The sequence below is a fragment of the Myotis brandtii genome, unplaced genomic scaffold (genome assembly GCF_000412655.1).
Source record: "Myotis brandtii unplaced genomic scaffold, ASM41265v1 scaffold339, whole genome shotgun sequence".
Classification (NCBI taxonomy): domain Eukaryota; kingdom Metazoa; phylum Chordata; class Mammalia; order Chiroptera; family Vespertilionidae; genus Myotis; species Myotis brandtii.
The window spans coordinates 1433835-1455461 of record NW_005363061.1 but is presented as its reverse complement, the minus strand read 5'-3'; the positions used below and the strand labels follow the sequence as shown (position 1 = coordinate 1455461).

General features: G+C 38.4%; 1 protein-coding gene across 1 annotated transcript in view; it reads right to left on the bottom strand.

The window, feature by feature from the left end:
• Nucleotides 1-21627, bottom strand: part of ENTHD1 (ENTH domain containing 1) — a 106113-nt gene that overhangs the window by 54603 nt on the left and 29883 nt on the right. The window contains exons 3-4 of the mRNA XM_005871396.1: nt 20634-20752; nt 8313-8436 (exon numbers count right to left, since the gene is read on the bottom strand). Coding sequence (XP_005871458.1) covers nt 8313-8436; nt 20634-20752 — 243 coding nt within the window. The remainder of the gene's footprint in view (nt 1-8312; nt 8437-20633; nt 20753-21627) is intronic.

The window sequence follows — 21627 nt, the reverse complement described above, 5'->3', positions numbered from 1 at the left end:
TATATCATGGCAAAATTGGGCTTTTTCCAGGAATTTAAGGTTGTTTTACTATTTGGAAATCAACTAATACACAAAATTAACAGCTCAAAGGAGAAAAAGCTATAACCATTAATATAGATGCTAAAAATGGAGAAATTTAGCATATATTTATGAGTAAAGTGTTAAATTAGGAATGGAGATCTGCAGAAATGCATATAATAAGCCTGTTTTAATGGCAAATGGTGAAATCATTCTCTTTAAGACACAGATTAAGTCCAGGAAGCTCACGATCACATTTTCATTCAGCGCTGTCTGAGAGGTTCTACCTACACGGCGAGGTAAGAAAACAAAATATATGGTTTAAAAACCAAGAAACAAATCTGCCATCATTCACAGATGATATGATTTTCAATATAAGAAACCCAGTAAAATCTACAGATAAATTAGGAAAATTGGTAAGAATTAATTAAGCAAGGTTACTAGTTATAAAATCAATGTACAAAAATTAATTTCACTCATTTTCACCATCAATATTTAGAAAATACAATTTAGAAAATGATATATTTTACAGTAGCTACCAAAGTACATTAGTACCTAGGACTAAATCTAACAAAAGATATACAAGACCTGTATGGAGAAAACTATCCTACATAATAAAAGGCTAATATATATATATGACCGAATGGTGGAATGACCGGTCACTATGATGTGCACTGACCACCAGGGGGCAGACACTCAACACAGGAGCTGCCCCCTGGTGGTCAGTGTGCTCCCACAGGGGGAGTGCTGCTCAGCCAGAAGCCAGGCTCACAGCTGGTGAGCACAGCGGCAGTGGTGGGAGCCTCTCCTGCCTCTGTGGCAATGCTAAGGATGTCTGACTGATGGCTTAGGCCCACTAAGCCATCAGTCGGACATCCCTCCAGGGCTCTTGAACTGTGAGAGGGCGAAGGCCAGGCTGAGGGACCCCCCCCCCACGTGCACAAATTTTGTGCACTGGGCCTCTAGTAAAATATACTACTTTAGCCATGGTTAGGTGGCTCAGTTGGTTGAAGCACCAAAGGGTTGTGGGTTTGATTCCCAGTCAGGGCACATACCTAGGTTGCAGGTTCAATCTCCGGTCGGGGTGAGTACAGGAGGCACCAATTGATGTTTCTCTCTCACATCAATGTCTCTCTCTCTCTTGCTCTCGCTCTCTTTCTCTCTCTCTCAAAATACTTCCTTGAGTGAGGATAAAAATAGATAAGTAAATATAATATAATACAGTAAAGAAGATTTAAATGAACAGAATAATTTGATATTGTAAAAATGTCAGTTCTCCAAATTGATTTCAAGATTGATAGTGCCAATCAAAACTGCAGTGGAGTGGGGGCTTTTTTTTTTCAAGGAACTTGACAAACTTTTTTGTAGAAAAGCAAAAAGTAAAAAATAGACAAAACACTCCTGATGAAGGAAGTCATCAAGAATTATTGCCAAGGTAGAGTAATTAAAACTATTTGTTGGTGCAGGGATAATCAAATCATTTACAGAACAGAATACAGAGCTCAGAAACAAATCCATGCACATGTGTAAACTTGCTTTAGGATACAGATGGCATTATAGTTCAGCTAGGAAAAAACAGACTTTGCAATAAAATGATGCTGGGACAGCTGGATATCCATTTAGAAATAAAATTAGACTCCTGTTTCCATCATACACAAAATCAATACCAGCTGCATTAAAATTTTAATTGTGGAAAGCAAAACTAGAAATTTTTAACTTATGTAGAAGTATCTTTATAGTCTTGTGACAAAAAAAATTTTTTTAAAAATAACAAGATACAGAAAGTACAAATCATAGGAATAAAATTCTACCTCATTAAAACTGAGAACTTGTTATTCAAAAGACTCTTTACAAAGTGGAAAGATAAGTCATAAACTGGACAAATGTATTTTAAAAATGAAATGTTAGCCTCCAGAATAGATGAAGAATTCCTACAAATCAATTAAGAGAAAGCCAAACAACCAAATAGAAAAATGAATAAAAGATCAGAACAGACATTTCACAGATGAGAAAATATGAGTGAACCATACACATTTGAAAATATGCTCAATATAATTATTAAACAATACATTTTAAAACAAATGAGATACCAACCATCACCCAACAGATTGGCGATTTGCCCCCTTCCCCACCTCCCCCGCCTGCCCCAAAATGACACTATAAAGTTGGTGAGGACATGGAGCAACTAGAACTTTGGAAAACAACTTCTAGTAACTTTTGGAAAACACTATCTAGTAAATTTAAAGATGTTCATATTGAACCATCAGCAATTTCACTCTGAAATATGTGCCCTAGAGAAACTCTTGTCCATGTGAACCAGGAGTCTCATACAACCATGTTCATAAACAGCACTGTTTACAATACAAAAAACTTGAGCACCATACTGATGACAGCGTTCTAGAATGGAATAAATGAATATGCTTTAATACATGTACATAATAAAAATACTATACAGCCATGACAACAAATGACAAACATGTACACACATAGATGAATCTTAAAAACATATTACTGAGTGATAAGAAGTCACAGAAAAATAAACTCAATGACTATATTTAGATAAAATTTTAAAGCCTGTAAAATTAATAATGTATTGTTCAGAGTATAAACATCTTACCTAATAATAGACAAACATGTAATTTTTTTACTTGTGCAAAGTTAAATTTAGAAGAATGATAAATGCACTCCCCTCCTCCCAGTTCCCGCCCCACCCTCCGCCCTCACTCCCCACCCACTGTCCTCATCCATAGGTGCACGATTTTTGTCCAGTTTCTTCCCGCATCTCCCATTCCCCTTTCCCCCCCAAGAATAGTCAGTCCATTCCCTTTCTATGTCCCTGATTCATTATAATCACCAGTTCATTCTGTACATCAGATTATTTATTCACTTGGTTCTTAGATTCACTTGTTGATAGATGCATGTTTGTTGTTCACAATTTGTATCTTTACCTTTTTCTTCTTCCTCTTCTTAAAGGATACCTTTCAGCATTTCGTATAATACTGGTTTAGTGGTGATGAACTCCTTTAGCTTTTCCTTATCTGTGAAGCTCTTTATCTGACCTTCAATTCTGAATGATAGCTTTGCTGGATAAAGTATTCTTGGTTGTAGGTTCTTGGTATTCAGCACTTTGAATATTTCTTGCCATTCCCTTCTGGCCTGCCAAGTTTCTGTTGAGAAATCAGCTGACAGTCGTATGGGTATTCCCTTGTAGGTAATTGAGTCTCTTTCTCTTGCTGCTTTTAAGATTCTCTCTTTGTCTTTTGCTCTTGGCATTTTAATTATGATGTGTCTTGGTGTGGTCCTCTTTGGATTCCTTTTGTTTGGGGTTCTCTGCGCTTCTTGGACCTGTAAGTCCATTTCTTTCACCAGGTGGGGGAAGTTTTCTGCCATTATTTCTTCAAATAGGTTTTCAATATCTTGCTGTCTCTCATCTTCTGGCACCCCTATTATTCTGATGTTGGTACGCTTGAAGCTGTCCCAGAGGCTCCTTACACTATCTTCGTATTTTCGGATTCTTTTTTCATTTTGCTTTTCCGGTTGGGTGTTTTTTGCTTCTTCGCATTTCAAATCTTTGACTTGATTCTTGCGCTCCTCTGGTCTGCTATTGGGTGTCTGTATAATATTCTTTATTTCAGTCCGTGTATGCTTAATTTCTAGTTGGTTCTTTATCATAGCATCGAGGGTCTCATTAGTTTTCGTGACTCTCTCCTCAAGTTTATTGACAGCTTCTAGCACATTTTTGCAAGCCCTCAAAATTGCGATTTTTAGCTCTATATCCTCCATTTCTGTCATGTTTTTTTGTCTCCGCATTTTTTATGCTTTCTTGGTGCACCCCCTAGTGGTCTTTGTGCGCAGTCTTGTTCTAGTTGAGCCTTGATTGTTGTAGTTAATACTAGAGGGATTTGACCACCAGGCCGACTGGCTGTGTGAATCAGCTGTGTCTGCCGCGGAAAACTTCTGTCCTCTGGGGAGGTGCTAATCTAGCCTTTGCCTGAGGCTATCCGGCAAATGGCTCTGCGCAGGGCTTGGGCGGGGCGGGCTCAACAGGGCGGGCGGAGGGAGCCGTTATGGTGCCCTCAGTCCTGTTCCCAGAGGCTCTGCTTCTCAGAACCCCCGGAACCGCTGCAAACCTCGGAGGGAAAGCTGCCTTCCAACTGATGCCAGACACTCCCGCTTCTCCCGTTTGGGTCCGAGTCCCCAGCGATTCGCCCGTATCTGGAGCTCAGAGTCTGAGACTCCCCCCTGACCGAAAACGACAACCGCGCTCTCAGCCACCAGCCCGCTTTGCGCGCGCACCTCCGCACCTGAGTTTTTTCCACACTGCGCCTCCTCTGAGCCTCGGTGTGCTGTTATTTTTCCTTCTAGTTGAAGAGTCTCTCCTCAGCCAGCCTTCCTGTGGTTCTGGGTGATGTCCGTTCCGTCTTTTAGTTGTATTTTTGAAGTGGTTGTTTGCGGCAGCAGTCTCCGGTGTTTACCTATGCCGCCATCTTGGTCTCTCCCCGACAAACATGTAAATTAACCGTCCCTCCGCTATGCTCACCAGCCAATCAGGAGAGTATGCAAATTAACCCAACAAAGATGGCGGTTAATTTGCATACATAGGGCGAAGCGGTGGAGCGAAGACTCTGTCCTGAGTCACAAAGACTAAAGGCTCCGTCTGGAGCAAAGGCCTGGGTCCTGGGTGCCGGAGGAAAACCGGCGCCGGCAGCCAGGGGAAGGGAAGGCCTATTGCACGAATCTCTTCGTGCAACGGTCCTCTAGTATGTAATAAAACTATAAAGACAAGCAAAGAATGGTGAGCACAAAATTCAAAAAAGTAGTCACTCAGAAGAAAGGAATGGGCTCAGTGAAGCAAACATCAAGTGTTGGTGAGGGTGAGTACTCCCAAACGCCACAGGCCAGAGTGCAAACAGCGGATCACTGTACCTATGGAGGGAAAAGGCAGGAAGAAAGGAGAACTGAGGATTCTGTACCAGAATACTTTCCTACTTTATTTTTGCCTTGGGCTGAAGTTGCCAAAATTATAACATGGAAATTAGAACCATCTGTTGACAGGATAAGTTAGTGAGCTGGGCAGAATTTACCAAAAGAAATTGAGTAATGTATTTTAGAATCTGTTTCAAATTGTGGAAAAATATAAATAAAAAGCCTACTTTATTTGAGAGAGGAAAAAGCTGTCATTTAATCATTATCTATAATGGGAAAAACATGGAAATAACTTAAATAACCATTAACATAATATTGGTTAAATAAAATAGGAGACATTCATACTGTGGCACACTGTTATAATAGTTATAAAAAATTAAATAGATCAGGAATAGTGAAATGAACCGATATGGAACAGGAGTTGTTAAATAGATGCTACTTAGTATATGTTAGAGTCATTTCAAAACAGAAGAGAAAAATGAATTAGTCAATAAAATGTTTTTGAGACACTGGATGCCCACTGCTGTATCTCAAAACATTCACAAATATTTTAAATCCAGATAGGTTAAAGAACTAAAAAAATTAAAATGAAATATGGGTGAACATGCACTATGAACCTATGTGGGTAAAGCCTTCTAAAAACACAAGAACAAAAGCTCGGAAGGAAAAGAGGAATAAATATGACTATACGAAACAGAAAGCCTCTATAAAAACACCAACAAAACAAAAAAGTCTATAAAAAAGGTTTAAAGGTAATTCATAGCCTGTAAAATGATATTTGCAACATAAATAACAGAAAGGATTAGTAAAATGGTAGAATCATCCCTCATGTGACATATTTTGTGACTTTTTTCCTCTTAACCATTGCCACTGATGCTCATTTATACTCAGTTTCACTTGTATTAAAATGTTGGCAGGGGGAACCATGTCCACAAAGCCTGAACATGGATATTTACAGCACCTTTATTTATAACTAGAGGCCTGGCGCACAAAATTCGTGCGCGGGTACGGTCCCTAGGCCTGGCCTGTGATCAGGGCCATCTTCCCCAGCTGCCTGCAGTTGGCCCTGCCACCCACCTCCACCCACCCCCGGTCCCCCGTTCGTCATCCGGTGATTGGAGCCTGCCGGCCTGGGGGAGGAACTGAGAGGTTGGCCATTCCTACTTGCTCGTGGGTCCTGCCCCCGCCGTGGGTCGCCCTGTGTATGTGGGGCGACTGGCGGGGTAGGGGCCTTGGCCTGGCACCACCCGCGTCCCCTGCCACCCACCCCCGGTTCCCCGTTCGCTATCGGCCAATCAGAGCCTGTCGGCCAGGGAAAGGGACTGAGAGGTGGTCAGTGTGCCTCATAGTGACTGGTCCAGTGGACGTTCTGGTCGTTCCGCCATTAAGGTCAATTACCCTTTTATTATATAGGTTTGCCAAAACTTGGACACAACTAAGATATTCTTCAGTAGGTGAATGGATAAATACCCTAGCACAGGGGTGGGCAAACTTTTTGACTCGAGGGCCACAATGGGTTCTTAAACTGGACCGGAGGGCCGGAACAAAAGCATGGATGGAGTGTTTGTGTGAACTAATATAAATTCAAAGTAAACATCATTACATAAAAGGGTACGGTCTTTTTTTTTTTAGTTTTATTCATTTCAAACGGGCCGAATCCGGCCCGCGGGCTGTAGTTTGCCCACGGCTGCCCTAGCATATCCTATCCAGCACTAAAGGAAAAGGGCTATTAAGACATGAAAAGACACGGAGAAACCGCAATGCATATCACTAAGTGAAAGAAGCCAGTCTGAAAAGGCTACATACTGTATGATGCCAACTATGTAACTTTTTGGAAAAGACAAAAGTATGGAGACAGTTCCAAATCAGTAGTTACCAGTGGGTAGAGGGGGATGTAGAAATGAACAGCAGAGCATACAGGATTTTTAGGGCAGTGAAACTTCTCAATATCGTACTATAATGGTGGACACATGTTACATATTTGTCAAAACACATAGAATGTACCAAACCAAGAGTGAAGCCTAATGTAAACTATGGGGTTTGGATGATATTGTGACCATAAAGTGTTAATGTAGGTTCACTGACTGCTATGAATGTACCACTCTGGTGCGGGATGCTAATAATGTGGGAAGCAGTGCTTATTAGCAAGTAGGGGGTGTATGGGAAATCTCTGTACCTTCTGCTCAATTTTGTTGTGAACCTAAAACTGCTCTTAAAAATAAAATCTATTAAAAAGGTGGGGGAAATGTATGGGGTTACTAATAAGAATACAAAAATGTTTCCTTACTACTCTTTCTTCAAGCTTCTGGATTTGGATCAGTTTACATAAAGTATATTCTAAGAATACAAAGCAAGATGTCTACAAAACTGTAACTACCTATAACTAATTATCCATGTGAATAATACCACCCTTGTGCAGCAAATATTATCCACAACTTCTTGTTTTTGTGTCTATTAAAATATCCTCACCATTCTCATGATTGGCTTTATAAGGAAACTATAAACATGAACTTGTAAAATAAATCTATACTAATAAGCTACAGTTTTTATATTTTTTGGATACTGGGTATCTATTTAAGGGAAAAGTGTGGTGCATGGTCCAAAGATGAGGGAGAGGATGAAACTCAGAACATAAGGAGCCACCTCTGTGATAAGGGAAAGCTTGCCTTGGTGAATATAAAAGCAAAGATATCTGAAGGGATGAAAAATACTAATAAAAAGTTTCATTCTCATATTGGCAGAAGATCTTTCATCTTATTTTTTGAGAAAATCAAGAGGAAGAATGGACTGAAAATTGAGTGGTCATGGAGAATAGAAAGGACGAAGTGGCTCAACAATGAGTCAATCAGATCTTGAGTAGCAGTAGAGCCCAGTTGGAATTTAATGGTGTAATTTATTGGAGACAGATTTTGTATAATTTTATACTGTGCCTTTTTCTCTAATGTTAATTACTCAAGAGTTGATTAACCAATTTGTGGGATACTATATACATCTTGCTTTTCATCTAATGCTTGCTTCTGAAAAATGGCATAATTTAAAGTCTTTATCAAAGAGAAGTTAATACAAATGAAAAAAGGAACTGAAATTAATTTGTTCTGTTCTTAACCATTCATAAAAGATGTAAGGCTTGTAGTTAATAATTTTTTAAACAAAACAATGACAAAATAGAGAAAAAACATTGAAATAAATGGTAAAATAAGATTACAGACTCACACGTGGGTTGAATTTGCCCATGCTAGTCATGTTCAAAGTTAAATTAAAGCCGTTGTTCCTATATTTCACAAAATAAAATTTGATGAAAAAAAATTCCTGCCCAGTGTTTCTTATTCACGTTTCTGAGTAAACTTCCTATTCTGTAACCAACTTACCTGCATTCCAGAGGTTACAATCTTCTGCTTGCCCTTCTGACAACCATGTAGATGATGAGATAATGGCAGGAGGAATTGTCGGCAAAAGTGGCTTTGGGTCATCCTCATAAAATAACATCAGGTCCTTACAGAAAACAAGAGAGCACATAAAAGTTGAAAAAAAAAAAGAATACCATTGCCTCAGTTTGCTACAATGGATGGGCAATTTGTGGAGATACAATCTATATGCACTATGTGCAAAATGTGTATAAACACATTTTTTAAATATATTTTTATTGATTTCAGAGAGGAAGGGAGAGGAAGAGAGAGAGAGAAACATCACTGATGAGAGGGAATCATTGATTGGCTGCCTCCTGCAGGCCCCCTACTGGGGATCGAGCCCGCAACCTGGGCATATGCCCTTGACCAGAATCGAACCTGGGACCCTTGAGTCCGTGGACCGACGCTCCATCCACTGAGCCAAACCAGCTAGGGCAAACACATTTTGATTGAAAGAATTCACACATGACCTATCTTGTGTGAATTGGGTGTCCACTGAGTATAGGATGATCCAAATAAAGTATATGCAGTGGGGTTGGTTAATATGTCTTTTTCTCCCATAAATGGGGATACTTAATAGTACTTTATTATAGTACTAGAGGCCCAGTGCACGAATTCGTGCACTGGTAGGGTCCCTCGGTCTGTGGGGATCGGGCCAAAACCAGCTCTTTGACATCCCTCTAGGGGTCCCAGATTGTGAGAGGGCAGTTCTCAGGTGATGCACCCTGGAATCAGGCTCCCCCCTCTCTGGTTCCGGGTCCATCACCTGAGAACCGCAGCTGCCAAGTCACTGCAGCTCGGCAGCTTCTGCGTTGAGCGTCTTCCCCCTAGTGGTTAGTGTGCGACATAGCTACTGGTCGGAGCATCTGCGCCCTGGTGGTCATTGTGCATCATACCTACCGGTCGCACAGTAGAACGGTCGCTTAGGCTTTTATATATATAGATAATGAACATATAGTAAATGCAAAAACCTTAAGTATGAGCTCAGTAACTTTTAACTCTAGGTGTATACCTATACAACCACATTTCCTTCACTCCAGAAAGTTCCCTCAAGTTCCTTTCTAGTTGATACCATCCCTCCATCACTAGTAAACAGAATTCTATATTCTATCACCACCAATGAGTTTGCCTGTTCTTGAACTTCATATAAAGATAACCATACACTATATATGCTTGTGTATCCGATTCGCATTGTTTAACATAATGGTCATGAGATGCATCTGTATTTTGTGTGCAAGTAGTCCCCCCTTATCTGTGGTTTTGCTTTCTGTGGTTTTAGTTATACACAGTCAAACATGTTCCAAAAATACTAAATAAAAATTCCTGAAATTGCCCTAACCAGTTTGGCTCAGTGGATAGAGCGTCGTCCTGTGACTGAAGGGTCCCAGGTTCGATTCTGGTCAAGGGCATATACCTTGGTTGCGGGCACATCCCTAGTAGGGGGTGTGCAGGAGGCAGCTGATCAATGTTTCTCTTTCATCCATGTTTCTAACTCTCTATCCCTCTCCCTTCCTCTCTGTAAAAATCAATAAAATATATTTTTAAAAATTCCTGAAATAAAGAATTCGTAAGTTTTAAACTGTGTGCCATTCTGAGTAGCATGATAAAATCTTGTGCTGTCCTGCCCAGAATGCAAATCGTCCCTCTGTCCAGCAAATCCATGCTGTATATACTGCCCGCCTGTTAGTCACTTAGTAGCTGTCTTGGTGATCAGATTGACTGTCATGGTATCACAGTGGTTGTGCTCAAGTAACTCTTATAGTAGCCTAATGCTATGTCACTTAATCTCACCACGGAGGCACTGTATCATCTCATATCATCACAAGAAGAAGGGTGAGTATAGTACTACAAGATATTTTTGAGAGAGAAACCACATTCACATAACTTTTAGTGCAGTATATTGTTATAATTGTTCTCTTTATTATTGTTAATCTGTTACTGTGCCTAATTATAAATTAAACTTTATCATAATATTAGGAAAAACAGTACAGATGGGGTTCAATACCAGTATTATCCTCAGTTTCAGGCATCCACTGGATCTTGGAGCATATCCCCCATAGATAAGGTGGAACAACTGCATCAGTATTTTTTTGTAAGAAATATTCCATTGTGTGAATATATCATAATTTTTTTAAAAATTCTTTATTGTTTAAAGTATTACATATGTCTCCTTTTTTCCCCATTGACCTCTCCCCAGCCACTCCCACCCCCAGCACATGCTCTCACCCTCCTAGTGTCTGTGTCCACTGGTTATGCTTATATGCATGCATACAAGTCCTTTGGTTGATCTCTTACCCCCTCCCCGACCCTTCCCTGCCTTCCCTCTGAGGTTTGATGGTCCGCTCGATGCTTCTCTGTCTCTGGATCTATTTTTGTTCATCAGTTTATGTTGTTCATTATATTCCACAAATGAGTGAGACCATGTGATATTTATCTTTCTCCAACTGGCTTATTTTGCTTAGCATAATGCTCTCCATGTCCATACATCCTGTTGTGAATCGTAAGAGTTCTTTTTTTTTTTTTTACAGCAGCATAGTATTCCATTGTGTAGATGTACCACAGTTTTTTAATCCACTCATCTGTTGATGGGCATTTAGGCTGTTTCCAAATATTAGCTATGGTAAATTGTGCTGCTATGAACATAGAGGTGCATATATCCTTTCTGATTGGTGTTTCTGATTTCTTGGGATATTCACAATTTTAATCCATTCTCCTGCATATGAACATTTGGGTTATTTCCAAATTTCAGTTATTAAGAATAAAGCTCATTACCCCTGGATATTACATAGGAGAAGAATGGCTAAGCCATACGCTTATTTTTAACTTCATCCAAAACTGCCAAACAAAGTGATTTGCTATTTTTTATAATTTAACTTTTATTTATTTTGACATCATTGTAGTTTCATATTCAGTTTTGAAAAATAATAGAGAGATTCTGTGTATATCCTTTATCCTTTACCCAGCTTCCCTGGTAACATGTTGCAAAATTATAGTACAACGAAAGGCACAGTGCACGAATTCGTGCACGGCTGGGATCCCTAGGCCTGGCCGGCAATCAGGGCCAAATGGGGCCAGGCCGATCAGGGCCTGTGGGCCAGGGGGAGGGACCTGTGGAAGGCTGGCCGCTGGCCCTTGGCCCCCCTGGGAAAGGGACTGCGTCCACCGCCACCTACCCCCAGTTCCCCATCCAAGCCCAGGGCCCAAAGGCTCCAGAAGGGTCGGGAGAGGAGGCGACAGTTGCCAGGCCAGGTGCAGAAGGAACGGATGCTGCCGCCACCACGGTCGGCGCCCTGCAATTGCACGGTTCCGTATCTCCTCCCTTTGCCACCGCGCCGCCACCACGGCAGACAGGCGGCCCCTGGGGAAGGGAGAGGACGGGAGTGAGACAAACCCTTGTTTTGAGGGCTGACTTTCAATAGAATGCAGTGAGGGAGCTGCTCTGCTACGTATGAAACCCCAACCCAGAAGCAGGTCGTCTACAAATGGTTTAGCACCAGGGGTTGATGGGGGCCAGCCGGCTAGGGGGAGGGACTGCAGGAGATTGGCTGGCCAGGGGGAAGGGACCACAGGCGGTTGGCTGTGGGAGCGTACTGACCACCAGGGGGCAGTTCCTGCGTTGAGCGTCTGCCCCCTGGTGGTCAGTGCACATCATAGTGACTGGTCGTCTGGTCGTTCCAGTCGTTCCGTCATAACAGTTGCTTAGGCTTTTATATATATAGATATTATATCCTGGATATTGACAATGAAATGATCAAAATAAAGAACATTTTCATCACAAGGATCCTTCCCGATGCCTTTTAATTACCAGTCTCCACAACTACTAATCTGTTCTCCATTTTTATAATTTTGACATTTAAAGAATGTTATATAAATGGCATTTTTTTAACCTGGCATAATTCCTGGAGAGTCATCTAAGTTGTTGTGTGTATTAATAATTTGTTCCTTTTTATTGCCAATTAGTATCCATGATATAGATGTAAGACAGCTTAATTCGTTAAAGGACATCTGGGTTGCTTTCAGATTTTAGCAATTATAAATAAAGCTGCTTTCAACACTGTGTATAGGTTTTTGTATGAAAATAAGTTTTCATATCTCTGGGATAAATGCCTAAAAATGCAATTGCTGAGTCATATAGTAATTGCATGTTTAGTTTTATAAAGAAAGTGCCACTATTTTCCAGAGTAATTGTACCACTTTACAATATATATGCGACCCAATTTCTCCACATGCTCACCAGCATTTGGTGGTGTCACTACTTTTTACTTTAGCTATCTTGATATTCACTGTGTGTTTATATTACATGATCCTAATAGCTAATGCTGCTGAACATCTTTTCACTTGCTTTAGTGGCCATCTGTATTTGCTGAAGTGGCTGTTCATATCATTTGCCCATTTTTTAACGGGATTGTTTGGTTTTTAACTGTTGCGTTTTAAGAATTCTTTTATGCTCCAGATGTTAGTTGTTTGCTAGATTATGTGGCTTGCAAATATTTTCTCCCAGTTTGTAGCTCTCATGTTCACCCTCTTAACAGGGTCTTTCACAGAGCAAAAGCTTTTGTTTTTATTTTATTTTTTAGTTACATTTATTGGGGTGACATTGGTTAGTAAGATTATATAGGTTTCAAGTGTACATTTCTATGATACATGATCTGTATATTGCATTGTGCACCCAAAGTCAAATCATCTTCTGTTACCACATATTTGGCTGTCTTTACCTTTTACTACCCACCACGTCCTTCCCTCTGGTAACTACCATACTGTGTCTCTATGAGTTTCAGTTTTATATCCCACATATGAGTAAAATCAAATGGTTCTGAGATTTTCCTGACAGACATTTCACTTAGTATGAAATGTTTGCAAATAAATGTTTTCAAATTTTCGGGTAGATACCCAGAAGAGGGATTGCTGGGTCATATGGTAACTCTATTCTTAATGTCTGGAAGAACCTCCATACTGTTTTCCATAGTGGCTATACCAGTTTACATTCCCACCAGCAGTGAATGAGGGTTCCTTTTCCTCCACAACCTCTCCAACACTTGTTACTTTTTTGTTAATAATAGCCATTCTAATACTATGTGTGAGGTGATATCTCCTAGTTTTGATTTTCATTTCCCTAACAGCTAGTGAAGTTGAGCATCTTTTCATATATCTGTTGGCCATTTGTTTGTCTTCTAGGGAGAAGTGTCTGTTCAGGTCTTCTGACAACTTTTAATTGGATTGTTTGTTTGGTGTTGAGTTATATTAGTTCTTTATATATTTTGGATATTAACCCCTTGTCAGAGCTGTTGTTTGTAAATATCTTCTCCCATTCGTTTGGTTGCCCTTTTGCTTTGTTGGCAGTTTCTTTTGCTCTGCAGAGGCCTTTTAGTTTGATATAGTCCCATTCATTTATTTTTTCCTTGGCTTTCCTTGCCTTTGGGGTCAAATTCATAAAAGCTTCTCTAAGACCAACACAATGGCCACAACACGATATAATAATCGTGATATATTATTTTTTAATGTATTGTTGTATTCAATTTGTATTCATAAATTTAGTTCCTATGTTTTCTTCTATGTATTTTATTGTTTCAGATCTTATATTTAGATCTTTGATCCTTTTTGAATTAATTTTTGTACATGGGGACAAACTGTACTCTAATTTCATTCTTTTGCACGTGGCTTTCCAATTTTCCCAGCACCATTTATTGAAGAGGCCTTCTTTTCTCCATTATATGTTTTCTGTTCCTTTGTCAAAAATAATTTAAATTGTGATGCCCATACACATGTGGTTTTATTTCTGGGTTCTCAATTCTGTTCCATTGGTCTGTGTGTCTGTTTTTCTGTCAATACCATGCTGTTTTGATTATCGTTGCTCTGTAGTATAATTTAAAGTCAGGTAGTGTGAGACCTTTGACTTCATTCTTTTTTCTGAGGATTGCTTTGGCTATCCTGGGTCTTTTGTGGTTCCATACATATCTGATGATTTTTTTGTTCTATTTCTTTAAAAACTGTCATTGGGATTTTGATGGGGATTGCATTAAATCTGTATATTTCTTTGGTAATATGGACATTTTAACTATGTTGATTCTTCTAATCCATGAACATGGAATATCTTTCAATTTCACTGTGTCTTTTTCAATCTCTTTTTTGTAGTTTTAGTACATAGGTTCTTCACATCCTTTGTTAAAAGTTGATTCCTAGGTATTTTATTCTTTTTGTTGCAATTACAAGAGGAATATTTTTCATTTCTTTTTCTAGTATTTCATTGTTAGTATATAGAAATGCAGTGGATTTTTGAACATTGATTTTGTATCCCGCAACTTTACTGTATTTGTTTATTATTTCTAAAAGTTTTTGGTGGAGTCTTTAGGATTTTCTATATAAAAAAATCATGTCATCTGCAAAAAGTGACACTTACTTTTTCATTCCCAATTTGGATGCCTTTTGTTTCTTTCTCTTACCTAATTGCTCTGGCTAGGATATCCAGTACTATGTTGAATGAGAGTAGTGAGAGTGGATATCCTTGTCTTGTTCCTGATATTAGAGGAAAAGCTTTCAGCTTTTCAACATTGTGAATATTGTGTTGAGGAACTTTCCTTCTATACCTATTTTATTGAGAATTTGAATCATAAATGGATGTTGTATTTTACCAAATGCTTTTTCTGCATCTATTGATAAGCCCGTATGATTTTTATCCTTTGTTTTGTTAATGTAGTGTGTTACATTGATTGATTTGCATATATTGAACCATCCTTGTGCTCCTGGAATGAACCCCACCTTAATCATGATATATTATTTTTTAATGTATTATTGTACTCAATTTGCTAGTATTTTGTGTTTCTGTTGTTTTTATTTGATGGTATTCCATACTTTATTTCTCTGCTTCCTCTTTTTTAAAGTTATGTGTCTCAATTTTGTTTTTTTTTGTGTGTGTGGTTACCATTAGGTCTATGAAAAAGCAAGTTTCATATATACAATAGTCCTTTTTCTTTTTAATCCAACCTCCTCTACAAATTCAGACCTTACCCACATCCCTTTTATGTTTTTGTTGTCACGAATTATCCCTGTTTATGCTGTTAAGTTTGCTGATGATCTTACTTGTAGAGCAAAAGTTTTAAATTGTGATGTCTTACATCATGTTTTTTTCTTTTAGGGATTATGTCTTTGGCCAGCCCTATATGCCAAAGGGTTTTCTCCAATATATTTTTCAGTATTATAGTTTTACATTTTACATTTAAGTCTGTGATCCATTTGGAGTGAATTTCTGTTTAAGGTTTAATTTCAGAGTCATGGTTTTGCCTATAAATGCCCAATTGCTTGAATATAATTTATTAAAAATGTTATCTTTGAATTTCTTTTGTCAAAAATCAGTTGGACATATTTGTGTGGGTCTATTTCTTAGTTCTCTACTCTGTTTCATTGACTTAAGAGACTATCCCTCCACCAGCATGAAAAATCCCTATATGATTACCAATAAGGAATGGTTAAATAAATTAAGATTCATTTATATATCAAGAATACAGCAAAGTTAATATGTAGTGATATAAAAAATATGTCCATAACATGTAGTTTAGTGATAAAAGCATATTTTAAAACAATATACATTGAACGATTGCATTTATTACTATAAGAAGATGTGCAAGATATATTGCTTAGTTCAAAGCATGTTACAGAGCAGTATGCAATGAATAAATACATTCAGGTAAAATAAATGTAGGGACACAGAAAATTTCTTCCCAAAATTCATAAAAAAAGCTGCTAGTATAGTTGACTCTTAGAAAAGGAACTGAAGGAATAGAGAGAAATAAGAAGAAACTCTGTTTTTCACTTTTTACCCTTCAATATTATTTAAATTTTTCAATAAGTATTTTTTAATTTAAAAATAATAAAAATACAAACATAAAAATAAAAAAGGATTCAAGCATAAAGCAATGATGCAGTAGGTAAAGGGATAATAAATTAACATAACTAAAGTAAGTATAATTTCCATTTTTTAACAGCTTTGATGAGTTCAAATTTTTACAAATATAATAAGTGACATGCTAATAAACCCAAAGATAAAAACTGTTTATTCTTAATTTAGCAAAATAATAAATGAAGGCAGTAGGAAATAAATATGTATCTTCTATCACTAGCAATTTAGTAACTCACAAGGAGACTGAAGGCTTTGGTCACCTTTAATTTTGTGTGAATCAATTCATAGCATCCCTATCTGTTGCTATGGGAACAACTGTGACCGAAAAAGTCATAGCCTCATTGTTGAATCTCCTCCAACAGGAAAAGAGGAAGGTTTTTTGAGGTGGTGAAAAGCTACAAATGGCCTTATTAATTAGCAGACTTAATAAGAAAAATTCTGGACAGTACGCAAAGAGAAAACACACCCATGTCTCAGTACCATGCACAGAAAGGCTTTCCTTTACACAGGCAAGCACTGCTCTGCCTTTGAAAGCCATGTTCTATTATTGCTGTTAGGTAATTCTTTCATTTCTAGAAAGAAAATAGTTAAAGAGGTTTCTATTTAAAGTTTTTAAAAGATATTTTTAAGCACTCCTCATTCTGCCTAAGCAACCAACAATATCATTTCTTCCTCATTCTCTATTAAGAACATGAGAATTTTAATGTAGATGCAGTACATTTGGCAACAACAATTAGGCTTACTGTTCAACATGATAGCTCTTGTCTTCTGCTGCAAGAACAGATTTCTGAAGAGGACAATATTGGGTGGCATCACATGTTCCTGACAGTCATTAGAGCAGGGGTCCTCAAACTACGGCCCGCGGGCCACATGCAAATACAAATATTGTATTTGTTCCCGTTTTGTTTTTTTACTTCAAAATAAGATATGTGCAGTGTGCATAGGAATTTGTTCATAGTTTTTTTAAAACTATAGTCTGGCCCTCCAATGGTCTGAGGGACAGTGAACTGGCCCCCTGTTTAAAAAGTTTGAGGACCCCTGCATTAGAGGAGGTGCCTGTCAGTAGTAATGTTTTGAAAAAGGGAAATCCAGCTTTAAACTTCCTTTGCGGAAAGGGAACCATTTTTTTACTCACTGATATAAGGTGTAGAATGATGTAAATCAATTACTGTACCACCCTCTAAAGTAAGAAAAACAAACAAAATGAGAAGTTAATGACCGATACAAAAAAAGACTAAGTCGCACTTTATATCTCTGTTAGGCTCCAATGCGTGCAAGATTATTCCAGTCGATTTTCTCCCTTAAAAGCCATTAGCAACAAATAAATTGATCTCAAATTTAAAAATCATTTTGATTTAATGTCATATCTTTTAAAATAATCTAGACATTTTCAATCTATGGGCTATTATGCAATTAAGGAACAGTGAAATTTTAATTTTATGTACTTTTCAGAGCTGCTATAAATCCAGTACCTAATTGGCTTGGGGAAAGGAGTTGGAAACAGAAGGTCAAGAAATAATTCCAATCTCCCTCGCAGGAACTGTGGCAGCGAATACTAAACAAAGCACTCAGAGCAGGAGACCAAACAAGCCTTTTTCACAGGAAAGGAAGAGAAGGAAGTTACTATTGAAAGTCTACTATTCATTCATTTCTTCATTAAAAAAAATGTGGCAACTAACGATTCTGTAATGAATAAAACTTAAAAAGGTCTCTAGTCTCAAGAAGCTTTCCTTCTGGTAGGAGAAACACATACCAAACGGAAAAACAAGTGAGTGAGTGAGATAGTTTCATATAGTCTTGAGTGGAACAGATTTCCAATCCAGACGGTTCTATAAGTTTGGTTCATACTTTGGGGATACCGTCCTCTTCCAAACACATAGCAATGAAAGAGAAAATGCAAATGTGAAAATGAAGGACACAGTCATGGTCAAACACAAGATGAACATCTTCATGGATGAGAGCATAACAGAAACACATAATGGTAAGGGGGTGGAAGCTGTGGACCTTTAGGGCTTTGGATCCAGAAAAAGGCAGAGAAAACCCGGAGCTCAACTCTGAGGGGATAAGTACAGATTGAAAGTGCCCATGCAAGACAGGAGTGTTGAATACGGGCTCACTGCTTGAAATTATGCCCAGGCACTGGGATCTCCTACTTAATGAAGAAGCTGAAAGAACCGGGCAGTAATCAAGCCTGGATCCGTGGCCTCTTAAAGTACCACACCCAAGTAGGTGAGAGGACACAAACCAAACTTCACCACAACTGATCCTCAGCACCCACTGGTCTGAGAACCAGATCTGGAACATCTCTGACATGAGCACAAGGAAGGAGCCCCAAGCTGCCAGTGTAAGTCCTGAATGTGGACCTGTGACCCTAAGTGTCAGAAGGAAGCAAATGAAAAACTATTAGGCAGGAAAGGACTGTAAGGACACTCAGAAAGAAGAAAGATTAAAAACTTGAGCCGCTCTGGCCAGTGTGGCTCAGTTGGTTGGAGCATTGTCCTGTATACCAAAAGGTGGCGGGTTTGATTCCTGGTCAGTGCACATACCCTGGTTTAGGGTTTGATCCCTGGTTGGGGCGCATAGTGGTGCAAGGTGGCCAATTGATGCTTCTCTCTCACATCAATGTTTCTCTCTCCCCCTTATTCTCTCTTTAAAAGTCAATAAAAAGCATATCATTGAGGATTAAAAAAAAGAAAACAAATTAAATAGAAATATTAAATATCAAATGTAAAAATAGAATACTGAAATAGAGAACACAGATGGGATAAATAGTGGAATGGATATCGCTGAGAACAAATTAGTAAACTGAAGGTCAGATTGAGAAACTTTAGAAGAAAAAAAGAAAACAGCCACTCTGGAAAACAGTTTGACAGTTTCTTACAAAACCAGCAATCATACTCTTGGATATTTACCCCAGAGATTTGAAAACTTTATATACAAAAACTGTACACAAATGTTCACTACAGTTCTATTCATCAACAGCCCCTAACTGGGAACACCCAAATACCTTTCACTGGGTGAATAGTTGAATAAACTCTGATATATCTATAAAATGGGGTGCTTTCAAAATAAACAATAAAAAGGAATGAATTATTGATACATGCAACATCTCAAGAGCATTATGATGAGTGAAAAAAAAATCTATCTCAAAAGGTTACATTTACATAGCATTCTAAAAATAACAAAACTATAGATGGAGAAAAGATCAGTAGTTGCCAGGGGGAGGTTGTCGGGGGTGAGATTGTGTAGGTAGCATAAGGGCATGAGGGACTTCTTTTGTGAGGCTAGAACAGTTCTGTATCTTAATTTTGGTGCTGGTTATACAAATCTATCTATACTAATAAAAGGGTAATATGCTAATTAGACCGATGTCTTCCAGACATCCTTCCAGATGTCCTTCCGGACAAAGCCACGGTGGCGGGGGCTGAGGCCAGAGTGGTTAGGGGCGATCAGGCTGGCAGGGGAGAGCAGTTAGGGGCGATCAGGCCAGCAGGGGAGAGCAGTTAGGGGCAATCAGGCAGAGTGGTTGGGGCGATCAGGCAAGCGGGCAGGTGAGTGGTTAGGAGCCAGAGGTCCCAGATTGCGAGAGGGTGCAGACCGGGCTGAGGAAACCCCCCCCCATGCATGAATTTCGTGCACTGGGCTTCTAGTACTTAGAATAAAATTACATAGAATGCACACACATACACACACAAATGGGGGTTAAAAAATTAAACACTGAATTGAAAATTGTAGTCTATTTAGCTGTAACATACCAATGTTCATTTCCTGGTTTTGATATTGTACTTCAGCTATGTAAGATGTCAACATTGGGTAGGCGGGGGGAGGGTACATGGGACTCCATACTATTTCTGCAACTTCCTATAATATAATCATTTCATAACAAAATGTTTTTTAAAACTGAGTAAAGAATGATAAACTGTTCAAGAAATTAAATATTGTTTTTCCACAGAGATTCAAATAACACAAGATCCTTTCTCACACTATATAGTAAAATTCTAGAAGGCATAAGGATTTCAACATTTAGAAAAAAAAAAGTACAAGATCTTTATTATATTAGGATAAAAAAGATTTTTAAATGCACAAGCTATAAAGGGAAATTGATAATTTAATCTTTTTCTTATTTAAAACTCTGTATAACAAAAACAAAGTTAAAAGACAAGCAGTTTCTCTTAGAACATAAGAAGCTGCAAAAGGCAAGAAAAACCACTCTCTCCTAGAGCCTGCAGAAAGGAACACAGCCCTGTGGACACCTTGACTCTAGCCCAGAGAGACCATGTCAGACTTCCAGCCTGCAGAACTGTAAGACAATACATTGTGTTGACTTAAGGCACTAAGTTTGTGGTAATTTTTTAGAGCAGCAATAGGAAACGACTGCAGCAACTTACCTCTGTTGATTTCCAAGCAGTGAACTTGAGAGGTAGTGCTTCCTGGGACAACACGGTATCACCAGGCTGCTGAATGTCTTGCCACTGCTCTTGTTTCCATCCAGCCTTGGAAGTGTTCTCTGTCAATGACATAAAGAGCAGATTTTACTTTGGCAAAAAATTGTAATGTTTTTACATTACCTCATGATTTTTAAAGTAATCACTTCTGAAGATCCATTTCGCCTACAAAATATACATGATCTACCAATGGTTACCTATGATTAGTAACCACTTTAATATAGCCCTTTATAATAAACTGAGACAGATTTCAAAAATACAACTTCAATTCTAGCCCTTCCCTCATCAACAATTTTTATTTTATAGATTATTTGAGACATCTTTTTTAATATAAGGCATAATATTGAATAGAAATAGAGTTTGAAAATGTGAAAATGATTCAAATGAAATGTTAGCAAAATAGGAATAACTATAATTATTCTAAGTAATACTTTTTAAAACATATTTTTATTGATTTCAGAGAGGAAGAAGGAGGGAGAGAGAGATAGAAACATCAATGATGGGAGAGAATCATTGATTGACTGCCTCCTGCACGCCCCACACTAGGAATCAAACCCGAACCGGAACGGAGGCATATGCCCTGATTAGGAATCAAACCGCAACCTCCTGGTCATATGTCAACGCTCAACCACTGAGCCATGCCAGCCAGGCTCTAAGTAATATTTAAAAGAAGTTTATTAGTGCTGTGTGAACTTCATGTGTTCTAAGCAAAACTATCAGGAATGTATAGATAATTTATAAGAAAGAATTTTTAAAGAAATTTTTTTAAAAACTTAAACATAAACGAATATGCCAATGAAAATAAAGATATTTCTGCTTATATATTTTTACTAAACTGAACATTTTTGTAGTCTTAATATCACTTCCTCCCTATGTTAATTGCTATGTAAACAAGGTATTAGTACCAACTCTGTATCAGCATACTATTGGGTACAAT